General features: G+C 40.1%; 1 protein-coding gene across 1 annotated transcript in view; it reads left to right on the top strand.

Annotated features, from left to right (window-relative positions):
* RAD18 (RAD18 E3 ubiquitin protein ligase) overlaps positions 1–14,679 on the top strand; it is a 165,182-nt gene that overhangs the window by 97,653 nt on the left and 52,850 nt on the right. Inside the window, exon 11 of the mRNA XM_042454697.1 lies at positions 1,353–1,515. Coding sequence (XP_042310631.1) covers positions 1,353–1,515 — 163 coding nt within the window. The remainder of the gene's footprint in view (positions 1–1,352; positions 1,516–14,679) is intronic.

Below are 14,679 nucleotides of genomic sequence, written 5' to 3'. Positions count from 1 at the left end.
ATGCCAGATTTGATGATGTTGTGTTACAATGTTTATTTAGTCATTGCATTCATATCCTACCTTTACTCCAGTGAGCTCAAGGTAGCACACTTGATGACTCTTCCTCACTTTATCTGTCCAACAACCTGGTCATTAGGTTAGAAACACACACACACAGAGAGAGAGAGAGAGAGAGAGAGAGAGAGAGTGAGAGTGAGAGTGAGAGAGAAGGTTGTCCAAGGTTTCCCAGTGAGCTTTGTGGTTTAACAGGGACTTGATCTTGGATCTCTCAACTCCTTGGCCAGCATTCCAGCCATTTTATCATATTGGTTTCTCCATTCCAGCATTATAAGGAGATTATGCCCTTGGATTGAGGAAGGTTTTTCATCTGCTCATCTTCTCTTCGAAGGAAACCCTGCCTTAATAATACAATACCTGTGGCATATACTGTCCTTGCGCATTAGCACCGGTCATTACTCAATCTCCTGCTGTTACCTCTCAACACTTAAGACAGCAAGGGCCACTGGATGACTTGTCTGCTACGCAGTTTGGTAGTGAACTTACCTGGCAAATTCTGTTGTAATTATTCACTTGTAAAAATGGGGATTAAAATGATTTGCATTGCAGGATTTTTATTAAAGTAAAGCATAAATCTTCCCACTTGGAAAGGGCTTTCCAGCCTTTTACTTCCTTCTGCAGCGCCATCCACCCCTTTGAAAAGTTATTTCTGGGGGGAAAGGGACCGGTCAAATGGCACAAGATTGGGATGGGAAACTGGCCAAAACAGGGATCCACACTGGGATGAGCAAAAATGACTTTTGCAATTGCACTTTGAACTTTGTGCTTGTAATAACAATTGCTGTATTTACTTTACCAGAGAGCACTCAGTTCATTTTTGAGTTAAAAAGCTTTTTATGACTTTTGTGTTTAGTGGCTGTTCATGTTCTTCACTAAGATACAAGTACTGCTGCTTTTTGAAGGCTTTGTAATTTCTCTAGGATAAAGTGTCATACTGAATGGAAACCCATCTCTCACGCAAGCACACATGCACGTCACTTGCTTTAATTGGCTGTTCCTCTACATTCAGCAGACATCAGAGAAATCCATTCCTTGTAATTTCTTATTTCATTTCATCTCCCTGTATTTTATGGCATTTAAAAAGAGAGAGAAAATTCACTGGAACAGCTGTTGAAGTCTAGGCGTAAGTAAGTTGTTTTAAAGTATGGATTTTATAAGGGCTGTGTACCATGAAACCCAGACAAACATAATGTTTTCAGTTGCGTACAGAAGAACATGGATGTGCTGCAGTAAAAAATCAGTTGAGACATAGCTGAACCAATTTTCTCACATTTGTTTTGTGCTGTTTCTCCCAGGAGAAAAAATGAATCTTGAAGAACAAGCAGACTGGGCCTCCATTACAGATCACTCACGCGAAACGGCAAGTCTAGACTGTGGAAGAAGCAAAAGTATAGATTGGGCTGATATTGGAGGATTGGCTCCTGCTTCTTCTTTTCAATCCTCTGAATCCTCAAACAGGTTTGTTTTCATGAAGGCTTTTTGTTGTTGTTTCTTGTCCTGGTCATCACAATGTTTGGGAACAAAAGTGTAAGAAGACTGCTGCATTACAGATGAATATTCAATGTATGATGCCATACTCCTAAAACTGTATTATATTTCCATAAACCTATGTGTCCATACTAGTGGGTAATTTCCCCAACTCTTCTATTGTCCTTTCTAATATAGAAAATGTGGATCTTGCTCTAGTACAGTGGGTCCTTGTTATTCCCTGGAGTTTGGTTCTTGGACTACCCCGTGGATCCCAAAATCTATGGATGCTCAAGTTCCATTACAATGTTATAGTAAAATGGTATCCCTTATTTAAAATGGCAAAATCAAAGTTTGCTTTTGGAAATTCATTTTTAAAAATATTTTTAAGCCATAGATTGTTGAATCCATGGATAAAGAATCTGAATTCACAGGATAGACTGTATCTGGAACTCCCTTGGCCTTGAGCCACAGTATAGCTTCTTTGCATTATATTTTCTCCTTCTGATTGTCAGCTGGCTTGGACATAACCTCAGGATCTGAGGAACTAGTGGTGTTAGCACAACATACCCCAGGATCAAATACCATGAAGATTCCTGAGCCTTCAAAGACCTGAGACCAATGAGCTCAGATGAGCATTGGCATTCCCTAAACCTAGTTCCAGTGCACGGACTGCATGCCTCCTCCATGATAATACCAGAGTGGCAGGATTATGTTTGGAATGAATCTCTGGAGGGGGTCAATTAAGCTTCAATCCAAAGGCATCTTTGTTAAGGTTGCCCACTTGGTGGGGAAAGATGGAACCTGTAATGAATGTTCTTGGCCAAAAGGTGTAAAAAACCTCAGTTAAGGCTCTTGTTGGAACAGGGTGAAATCCACACTGACAGAATCAACTCTAGTCTTAATTAATATATGCCAACAAATATGGAAAACAAAACGGTGGCTAACAGAGTGGAAATGATCAATATACAACCCCATCTGAAGACTGCAGCAACTCTGGGACCATAGCGTTAATTTCCCATGCAAGCAAAATTATATTCAAAATTATACAACATAGATTGCAATCATACAATGAGAGAGAAATTGCAGAGGTGCAAGGTTGGTTCAGGAAAGGATGAGGCACTAAGGACCACATCACAAACATAAGATGGCTAATGGAGCATACTAAGGAATTTCAGGGGGAAAAATCAATATGTGCTTCATAGACTATAGCAAAGCATTTGACTGCATAGATCACAAAAGGTTGTGGATGGCTCTTAAAGATACGGGAGTGCAACTACATTTTATAGTCCTGGTGAGAAATCCGTACTTAGGATAAGAGGCTACTGTCAGAATAGAATCTGGAAAAACAGAATGGTTCCCAAATGGCAGAGGGTTCAGGCAAGGCTGTATTTTATCACCCTATTTGTTCAACCTGTATGTTAGAAATATATGAAGATAGGTTTAGACTCAGAAGGAAGAGGAGTGAAGACAGGAGAAAGGAGCATCAGCAGTCTAAGATGTTAGGATGACAACATACTACTGGCAGAAAACATCACAGACTTGGAACAAAGATTAAGGAAAATCAAAGAAGAAAGTGCAAAGGCAGGCTTAATGCTGAACATTAAAAAAAAGACTACGGAGGAGCTACCATCAACCTAGACAGTGAGCAAATGGAAATAGTTAAAGAGTTCCTATACCTTGGATCAAATGGGGGCAGCAGAAAAGAAATCAGAAGAAGACTACAAATGGATGCTATGAAAGAACTAGACAACATTCTAAAATGTAAAGTCATACAACTGACCACTAAAGTTCGAATAGTCCAAGCCATTGTATTTCCCATTCTTTATAGTAGAAAGAGAAGCAGACCACATGTCAGATGGATAGACTCAGGGATGTCATGGGCCTGAATTTGCAGAACCTAAGCAGAGCAGTGAAGGATAGGGAGTCTTGGAGATGTCTTATCCACAGGGTCGTCATGAGTCAGTGTCGACTCGAGGGCAGTTAACAGTGTGTAGATTTATGTAGGAATGGGACAGAATGTGGTTGCAAAAATCTGAAATGTGTAGAAAGCAAAACAACAGACCTGTCCCTCCCAGCTCATGCCAAATCACACTGGCGGGGAGTTGGCCATGCCCTTCCCCACCTCATTTCTACCTGGAGATGCCATGGACTGTATTTGGGAACATTTTCATGTAAAACAAGTCCTCTGCCAGTGAGCTCCAGCCCTTCCACTGCCAGATTATCAATTGAGTAGTAAAGATGTCCATAAATTCTATTTTTTTTTAAAAAAAATCACACTAATGCTTGTGCTTTTATGTTGCTGAAAGTTCTAATATGGGTGAGTTAATGACAGACTGTGGGGTTTGTGGGTCTCCCCCCATTGGTTTGGGATTCATCTTTCCTCACTTTTACCCGTTTTCATCCTTTGTGTGACTCTGCATTGTTCAACTGTTTACTGGTGATGTTAACTGGGGCCATATGATTAGTTCATTCATGCTTTGTGGGCAACCTTTATTTGACTTACCATGTTTGTTTTTAAGAGAGAAAACAATTAGGGGACAGACACATGAGAATGTAAAGTATGTTAAGAAAAATTGGAGAGGGGAATTGGCAGTGACTGTTCCATTCTGAGAAAACAGCTTTTGAAAATGTAAATTTCCAGCATACTTATTAAGGAACAGATGTTTCCCATTGTTATTGTATCTCTGCTAGCAGTATGCTAGTCCCTATGCACTACAGTCACATAACTGACCATTGTTGCTACAGTTTTATACATTATAGCCATGAGTGTCAGAAAGGTTCTCCCACCTATGCCTGTGTCTCCAAACTGAAATATTATAGGCCATTAATAGGCAGTATTGAAGCAAATAAAAACCGCATCCTTTCAGTGGCAGTCTACTTTAGTGATAGAGGCCTTATTTATAGGAAGGATGATAATCATGCAGAGTTTCAGATGTTGTTGTGTTGCAGCTTCCAGCAGCCCTAGCCAGGTTAGCCAGTGGTGAAGAATGTTGGGAGTTGCCATTCAGCATCATATGGAGGCCCATGTAATTCCTGCTTCTGGCCTATAGGAAACTATGTTATACTAACTTAGATTGTTTGTACATCTTGGCCAGTATTGGCTGCTCTACCTACCAGCGGCTTTCCCAGGACACTTTCACAGAGGTGTCTTTCACTTCATCTGATAGCTTGGGCCCTTCCACACTACACAATTATAGTGCCATGACCCCTCTTTAATTGCCCTGATTCCATCCTATGGAATCCTGGTGTAGGCAGTTGAAGGAGCAGTATACAGAATTTGCAGCCAGAGCTGCAACCTGCTTTCCACCCAGCTGGAAATCCTTGGAGTCCATAGGGTGTATCTAGAGCAGTTAATGTAAAATCATACTGCTATAACTGTGTGGTGTTGAAGGACTCATGGTCTTTTTAACTGGAGGTGCAAGGGCTGCATGTCCAGTGAAAATCCTGTGCTTTCACACTCCATTTTGTAGCTAGTTTGGTTTTTTTTAAAGTTGCAGTGTTATTCAAAGCATATATGTTTTAAACATTACGTTTATATAGAGAAGTTGCTTTTTCTGGCAAGTTGGGAGTTTTGTAGGGGTTATTCAGATGGTTAAAATAATTCCGGTAGAATGTGGGTTGAATCTTTGTTGTTTACATGCATTTTGAATGCATCTGATTAAGGGTTTTTTTTTGGGGGGGGGCTTCCAAAACCCCCACTTAACCTGAGATAATCAATCTTATTCTCCCCCCCCCCCCTTCTGTCAAGTTTTCCTGAAAGATTCACATTGTCAGCTGTGTAAATAACCGATGCAAATAGACCTGAGATGAACCGGGATAAAACTCTGCATACCTTGAATGTATTTTGAATACGTCCACATCATTGACTCTGTCTTTATTATACACAGAAATGTGTTTCCAGTTAAAAAAAAGGGTGAACAACAAAACTGGAATGCATGAATGAGATTATTCGTGTAGTCGCACTAAAAAAACAACAACAATGTATGAATAACCCCATAGAGAGGAAAATTGCTTTTTTGACAAATTGATAGACAGGTGTGCAGCCAGCAAATAAGTACCTGCTTGGTAGGAGGCAAGTTGCAGGGGTGACTGAGGCACACACTCTGGACATCCTCCGGTGAGTGTGGGGGGTTCTGTTATGACTGCATTGGAAATACTTAAATGATCCAATACTTAAATGAACAAATCCTACAAAAAAGCAATTAGGAAGCAGATTTACCTGTCTTCAAAAGAGGCTTAATGGCAAGAGGAAAACCATCTAGACCAGTGAATCTTGCACTGATCCCGTGTGCAGTCACTTTACTGTAGTAAAGTAAAGTCATTGCTCAGATGAGAGACTGGGAATCTGGCATATACCACTTTTACTGGTAAACTTTCTGCCTCAGTGGAATATCCTTCAGGATTGCAAGGACATTTGTCCAACAGAACAAAAGGTAATTTCTTTCAAATCCATCCCTTTCTGGTCAGCTGTTTTGGATGAAACAAGTGAGTTACACAACTTCCACCAGACATTGGTGACATTGTGATGGTTGTTTTTCTTTTAGATTTCACTTTGCACTTTCAGTTCACAATCTTTGTAATTCTCACTTGATTGCAATATCTGTTATGGGAACTTTCTTGGTTGCCATGAACATAGAGGTCATCAACGGATTATTAATGGTATAATTTCAGAACTAAAAGGAGCAGGTAATCATATTTGCATATGTAGTGTCTGAAAATTGTAGCCATCGGGGTACAAGCTGTCACAGAACTGGTTACACAATGCCCCAGTGACTATATGTGGCCCTACAGATGTTTCTTAACTGAAGCTTCCAGGATTCAAGCTGAATAGAGTGGATGAGAATTTTACTCCAATATCTTCAGGAGGGCTGGATTTTGGCCTACCTCTGCCTAATTTCATATACTGATGCTGTAGTGCCCACATGATGGAAATTCCTTCTCTCCACCTGAACCCAACTCTCCACGCTGACCAAAACTTGTGAAGAGATTATCAGTCTTCCAAGCATGGTGTTGGGGGCATCTAGAGGGCTGCCTGGGGCAGGGGAGATCCTCTTTCCTGCTTCTGAGAGCTTGTATTGATCTTCCGGAAGTAGTCAACTTTGTATTCATTCCTAGTCTTAAGTGACATGGGTGCCTTATTCTTGGATTGTGTCTCTCTTGTCTTCAGTAGTGTACTTCTAGTAAATTGTTTTTCTTTAATATTAATTAGCTACTGCATATCCCATGCCAAAAATATTGTAGATTTGTAAATGTTTGTGTTTTCTCTTAGCATGGTTACTGTTGAAAATATCTGTGTAAGTCTTCCAGGCATTTGGTTGAATTGTTAGAAGACTCCTTGTCAACAAATTTTCCTTCTGAAAGAACTTTCCAAGTTGTTGAGGCTTTTCAAAATGAAATAAATAAAAATTGTGTTTTCTAAATTCAAGCCATATGCCCTTTGAGGGAGACACTTTACAAAGGCTGGCTCTAATCTTATTACAAACACATTTTTCTAGGAATCAAGAAACTAGAAGACATGAATTTGGAATAAGTGTGGTTAGAATCTGAACATGTGCATATAAATACTTTGAGAACTGGGCCTCCATAATAAATCTTGTTCCAAAACATTTCAAATATTTCATTTTATCTATCTAAAAGATTTTTTCCTTCTGTATTTTGAAAATTTAAGCTCAGTCCTTGTAGATAAAATCTCTGGAAATGGCTTCATTATTGCAACCAACATATGCAGGAGGCTTTAGAGGAGCGGAAAGAAAGAAGACACCATGTATGTTATCATGAAGCAGAGTGAACTCACTATCACAGGAGTCATTTGCATTCTTTCCCCCATTACGCAGCTGGGAGAGACTTCATCTCCACTTTGCTGGAGAGAAGCCTTAATACAGCAGGTGCTCCAAAGAAGTTTGCTGGACCCACTTTGGGCTAGAAGTCTCCCTGGACACTTCTTCTACCATTCCTGATTCCAAGGAAGGACCCCCTTCAGTGACAAACATTTAGGTCTTGTTGGTTCTCCAGCTTCCCTTTGTCATGCTCTGAGGATGTCCTGAGGATGAAGCAGAGGGCAGGCTGGTAGTGGTAGCAGTGTGGGATATGTCTTCCTACTTTAGGTGGCAGAAGTACTTGCACTGCTTTTGTGTTTCAACTAAGAACCACTAGAGAAGCAGTTAAAGCAAGGCTGGAGCATGTTGCCCCATTTGCCTTACGTAGTATACTGCTTTTGTTGAGTATATGTTCTGCTTGGCAATTAAAACACAAATTTTGGGAACCAGAATGCAAAATAATAATAACAATAATAGTAATAGTACTACTACTACTACTAATAAATATATCATAGGAAAATCTACCTTTAGCAAAATACAGTCTAACCTAAGACTTGAAATAGGGTGGTGATGGTGGTAATATTGCTTCCAGCCATATAAGCCAAATTTCTAGTAGGTAAATTGGTTTAAGAACTTCACTTGGCCCACTTTGACACTTTTCTGCTGTTAGTCTTTTGAAGCGTAACTCTGAATAACAGTATTAAAAAAAGTCTTTTCTGCCCTTTTCATCTCACAAGGGATCCTGTGTTGCAGCTGTACTAACAACTGTGCCAAGCTTTAGGCTAGAATTCCAGATTATTATTTTTTTTTCATTTAGAGGAGCCAGTTTTATTAAGGCCAGTGTCTGGAACCACTTTCTATTGCTCTGTTCTTTGACATTTGCTTACTATCTCCAAAACACTCTTCAATCAATCTGATTATAATGTTCAAATGTAATTGTAGCCTTGTATGTGGGTCTACATCATAAAGTGCATAAATTGTTCTTAATTTTTAATGGCAGGCCACAGAAAGCAGCGGTTCAAACTCAAAGACTGTAAAAAATTCCTCTCTTTTATATACTGTTTCATCAATCATTTAAAATTACACTCTTCCGGAAATATACTATTCTGCTTAGTTAGGAACAAGAGTGTAGACCCCCAAATTGTTCTCTTAAAGGGATTTTGGACTGCAGTTCCCAGAATCCCAGACTATTGGCCAATGTTGCTGAGGCTTCTGTGAGGTGAAGTCCAGAATCTCTGAAAGGGCACAGTTTGGGGACCACTGGTTTAGACCTTGATTGAGCTCAGAGCTACATACATTTCACTCTTCTCCAACCTGATGATAAATATGTGAGCCTTGCATAGAACCATGCATAGAATTGTGCTGCTGATTAGCCTGGCTGAGTCTATTAGGAACTGGAATCCAACCTCATCTGGAGGGACCCAGGTTCCTGAGCCCTATATGGAGTGGGTCATTTGTATCCCCTGGGGTTTGGTTCCAGGACCCCATGGGAACCAAAGTCCACACAATGGTGTAGGAGAAGTGTTTAAAAAATAAATTTTCAAGGCATGCATGGTTGAATCCATGGATGCAGAATCTGTGGATAAAGAGGGCTGACTATATCTTAAAGCCATCATAAGACACCAGCCATGTGTCTTTGCACATATTCTTATTTAATTCTGGACTCTTTAAAACTAAAAAATGACAAAGATAATAATTGTGATTGAGATTAATAGTTCTATTTTTTCTATACAATAGTGGTGGCTTTAATTTAGTAAATTGGATTAGAGTAATTTAAATCATTGAATGCATCAAGAAGAAAGTTAGATCTACAGCACTATATTAATAATAATAATAATAATAATAATAATAATAATTTAAATCTACTTTCACATTTTGAAATTCACAAACTACTTGAATAATCAAACACACCTTCTGATGAGAAAAAATTACTGGTTTGCAATTAAATAGATGCTTGCTATAACCAGAACATATTAGCAGTTGCTGTTGCTATTTATTTATTTTTTAAAGTAAACCATTAAAAGTAACATATTATTAACAAGACTTGATGTCCATTGTGCAGGATTCATAACTGGTGGATATTTAGGCTGTACTCTAAGAGTACATAAGAAGTTTGACAATTAATTTATTTTATATTTTTGAAAATTTCTTTAAAAATCATTAGAAAGATGAAGTATTTTGTTACTGTTGCTTAGTAAAAATGTGTATGACTAGGAGGAGGGAAAAAAAGACACCTCAAAGTCCATGGCAGCTACTCTAGCTTGTCTCAGCTCACTACTTGAAAGAAAAGGTCTCCTCTAGTTATGAATCATTTCATGCTTAATGCTTAAAAATAGTATTAGGAAGCTCTGTTGCATTAGTTAAGTGAAGAAGAAAAGGAAGAAACACCTGTTGGATCCAGTACATTTCATATCTCATATGTATTGTTATCCTGTAGTGTAGCAGTTTGAGTGTTGGACTATGACTTTGGAGACCAGGGTTTGAATCCCTGCTTAGCTATGGAAACCCACTGACTGACCTCGAGCAATTCACATTATTTCAGCCTTGGAGGAAGGCAAAGGCAACTTCCCCACCCCTAAAAAAAACCCCAAATCTTGCCAAGAAAACCCCACGACAGGTTTGGCTTAGGGTTGCCATATGTTGGAAATTACTTGAAGGGAAATAACAACTTCAAAGTTATTTTCATTCTCAAAGCAGGAATCATAGTGAGGGGTGTATTTCCCTTCAGTTAAATTGAACTATGATATGAATGATTATGGGAGCTTGAAAAGGGGTGGTGGAGGAAGGAAAAGTGACCTTTTTTGCATGACAATCCCAAAATATATTTATACATACTGGCACGGTACAGACCACTCCTTCAGGGGCGGCCTGCACCCAGCACTTTTCTCGCTGGATTGGGGCCAGGGCAGCCTCACCAGCAGCCCAGAGACCCCAGTCAGGTGCTTTTTGGGACCATGGAGAAGCAGCAAAATTCCGCTTCTCCGTGGTCCTGAAAAGGGGTGTCCTTGGGGCTTCATGCCTCAGGGCATCCTGACAGGTGCAGCCGTCTGGTTGCCACGCGGGAACGAAGCTTGTGGCACCACAATCAGGAAGTGGTGTCATTATGATGCTACTTCCTGTGCACCACGTTTGGGCGCTCAGCAGTGGCATCTGCGTTATGGCAGCCCCCATGTAGATGGGAGGCCGCCATGATACCAGCGTGATCCCATGATAGGGAGTATGCGAATGGTGCACGCTCCCTAACCCTAGTATTGGCGTGAGTACACTGCTTTATTGCAGTCTGTACTTCGGCACTGATTAAAATATACACACCTGGTTTAGAACATTCAATAAGTTTCACATTTGAATAGTAAATACTTCTAGAATCAAACTAGTGTGGAGTTTCTGGAAAATAAGGTAGGACATAACTTGTGTTCTAGCATGTTCATTCATTGTCTACTACTGCATACTTGAGTGACAATAAAAAGTTTGTTTTCATTCTTAATACAAGGATCTGTAAAGTACAAATTCTCCAGAGGGCTTCAGAGTTGCACACACTATTTTCATGCAATCAGTGTTCATCAATCCAAATAGCATAATTACATTTGTGAATGTTTCTGTGATGAGACACATTTTATCCACTGGATACCCGCAGTGAGGTTTCTGGGGGAAAAGACATGGGAGATGATGACAACTAAATCAGCAAGTGATTCAGAAATGGTGTAGTGTTCCATCTTGCCCAGAATACAAAGTCTTTTTTATGCATAAGTGTGTCCCTCCCCACCACTTCAGTTGCACTTTGCCATAATCTCTTACTGCATGAGATTGCATCCATTAATCAGGAAGAAATGACATACAAATACACAAAGAAAATATTCTCATTTGTGGGTAGCAGGTGGGGGAGGATGGCTAAACAGAAGATTAAATCCATGCTGTGTAATAAAATACAACACCTTGATTAATACACAGTTGGAAAGAGCCATATGTGTAAGCCCATGCTGGGGTTGGCTGAGTGGGACAAAAAGCTCTAGAGCAGCCCACTCGATTTCTGTGCTGAACATAGAGGAGAGGGGCAGCATTCTACTCAGCCTTTGCCAGCCTGCTCATCACCAGTGTGGATTCCTAAGACACGAGCATAAATACAAGTCTAGAAAGAAAAGGCTGTTTTCTCCTGCTGCATTAACAGTAAAATTACTTGGTGAGATTTACCGCATGAAACCCACGTGGAAGTTACCAGGGAGCATACTGTATTGCCTTGTGTCCTTGCTCCAGGAAACTCAGGGTGGTATGGACAGGATTTTGATAACAATTCAGAAAGAGCAGGATTAAATTCAGTTTATGTTATCAGACTCCAAGGTCATAATTGAAGCTCAGTTTCATATTTTGCCATCAATAGCTTTATGAGATCAAGACTGCAAGCAGTTAGAGCTGTATAAGAGAAAGGTAAGCTTCCCACACAGCTCCATCTAGGAAGTGGCAGTGTCCCATTAAATGTCCGGGGGGGGGGGGGGGTCCGAACTTTCATTGTGGATGTTCTTTGAACAACTGTCTCAGCCTATCTCCGTGAGGACCACTGCTGTAATTTCTGGGAGCACACTTTGTTACTTGATAAGAGTCACAGTATTTGAGAATGTGGGATGCTGAAAAATAAAGGTTTTCATGGTGAGTGTGCAGGATGGAGGATCCTGGAGCAGGGACGTAGCCAAGTGGGGGGGTCCGTGGGATCCAGACCCCCCTTCCATTAGATACAATGAATGGTATGTACTGCTGTACCACCACACCACCACGCCCAAGCCCCATTATAATGGTGGCACTTAGTTTGGACCCCCCTTCCTAAAATCCTGGCTACATCCCTGCCTGGAGGACATTGGAAGAGAAGGAGGAGGGATATTTAGCAGAGAAGAACAGTGGAAATGAGAGGGATAAATACTTGGAATAAAAGAGCATTTTGAGTATATCACATCCTGAAATCCAATTAAATGTGTAACACATCCAATGTAAAGTTTAGAAAATATTGTTTAAAATTCTTAAAGACAAAAAAGGCCACAGTTTATCTAGTTAGAGAGAGGACATTTCATTAAATTAAGACAATCCCATCAGCAAGAAGGAGTTGTTGACAGTTTTGAGCATGTTCATAGGCATATTACAAACAGGCATTTTGCAGTTTGACATGTGCTTGTGCTGTCTCTCCAAGGGACACATTACAGCTGGTGGGATGCATGTTGCTGTGAGGGGTCAGCCAAATGTGGCAACAAATATCCAAATGCAGGGAGATCCTGGAGAGGGATGTCAGGTGCTTTTATGGGCAAGCCAACAACAGGGCCATCTGATGTTCAAAGTGCCATTTAGGGTCTGTGGCTGTGTTGTGTAATTTGGGGTGGGAATGTTATGTTTAAATATCAACATATGATTGCTAGTTTGAAAATAAATGTACAGTATATTAAAGGAGAGAAACTCCATAAGAAATCATTGTGAAAACTAGGGTCTGAATCCTGTTGCCTGTCTGAACTATTGAATGAACTGAACTTACATTAGTATTGACATACCAAGTTAGTATATATTGAATAGATCTATTCTGGTCTATAAGATTTAGTCCTAGATGAGATCTTTCGGGTTTTCCCAGTAGTGAGTGCTCTGACTTATACAGTGATGTGTTCATTATGAGAGTGGGGGGGGGGGTTGTGTGTGTAATTTCTTAGTCACATTGTAACAGAAATTTCAGGAAACTTAGATTTCTAGGATTGGCAGATCAATAGGATTAGCAAGAGGACCTAGTAATTGAAAATCCATAAGTTTATTTCCAGTTGTCGACAAAGGAAAACATTGAACTCAGTGGAATTCAAGTTCCAAAAACTGAGAACCCCGAACAGGACAAAATGGCTCTTTTTATATTATTCAAGACAAAGAAGCTTCTTCAATACACCTGATTGGCTAATTACAATTTAAACATATAGAATTCTTACAATCAGAACAGAAATACATGCATACATTAAAACTGCATCATCACTCCTTACCCCCTCCTTTAGCCTTCCTTCTAACCTGAATGTCTGAATGTCAACTATGTATCCTTATCTCAGTAGTTTATGTTATGTCTTTTTACTGGTGCCAGCTTCCATCTAGGTCAAGATGCACTCACTATTCCTTTGCCCTAGTTTTTCTAAACTCCAAGCCTTTATTTCAAAAACCATCTCTCTGGCTGACAAAGGTGACTCCATCTTTCTATAGTTTTTATATTTCAAAAAGGAATTTCCACCACAACATAAACGTATAATCAGCATGGTAGAAAAAAATTAGAATTCAGAAAAACACTTACCGTATTTTCTGGCGTACAAGACGACTTTTTGACCCTCTAAAATGGGGTCAAAAGTTGGGGGCCGTCTTGTACGCCGGTAACAAGAGAGCCCCAGGAACCCAGCGCACTTACCTGATTGTCCTGCCAGCTTCCAAAAGGTTCCGGAACCCTTTGGAAGCCGGCGCGGGGGTGCCTCCCTGGATGCCGGCTTCCAAAGCCCTCCGGAGCCCTTTGGAAGCCCGCGTTTGTAGGCATCAGGCCCCCTAAACGTGGCCTATAGTAGGCCAGGGCACTGCCTACATGCAAGGCAGGCTTTGCAGGCCTCAGCAAAGGCCTGGGGTAAATAAAAATAAAAATAAAAAATGAGAGAGAGAGAGGGAGGGAGAGAGAGAGGGAGATAGACAGAGAGAGAGGGAAATAGATAGATAGAGAGAAATAGATAGATAGATAGATAGATAGATAGATAGATAGATAGATAGATGAGAGAGAGAGAAATAGATAGAGAGGGAGGGAGGGAGATAGAGAGAGAAATAGATAGAGATAGATAGATATAGAGAGAAATAGAGAGGGAGGGAGAGAGAGAGAAATAGATAGATAGATAGATAGATAGATAGATAGATAGATAGATAGATGAGAGAGAAATAGAGAGAGAGAGGGAGATAGATAATAGATCGATCGATAGCTAAATAGATAGATAGATTATATTGATATATATAGAGGAGAGAGAGGAGAGAGGAGAAGCAAGCAGGCAAGCAAGCCCAGATTAGGCGCACGCGTTGGAGTACCTGCAGTGATGTTTTTAAATTTTTATTTGGTGTGCATTGGAAGAGGGATGGTCTTATACGGCAAGTATATCCCAAACTCTATATTTTAACTGGAAAAGTTGGGGGTCGTCTTATATGCCCAGTCGTCTTATACACCGGAAAATAAGGTAAATAAAATGGATTTGAAAATATAAAAAACAAAATATTAAATGGATCTGGAAGTACTGTAATAACATTATCAATAACAACCATTCCAATTTCTGCACAGTCATTCTTGTGCATCTTATCACTGTTATTTGGG

The sequence above is a fragment of the Sceloporus undulatus genome, chromosome 2 (genome assembly GCF_019175285.1).
Source record: "Sceloporus undulatus isolate JIND9_A2432 ecotype Alabama chromosome 2, SceUnd_v1.1, whole genome shotgun sequence".
In the NCBI taxonomy this organism is placed as follows: domain Eukaryota; kingdom Metazoa; phylum Chordata; class Lepidosauria; order Squamata; family Phrynosomatidae; genus Sceloporus; species Sceloporus undulatus.
Note: the sequence above shows the minus strand (reverse complement) of the source record. Positions and strands in the feature narration are given on the sequence as shown.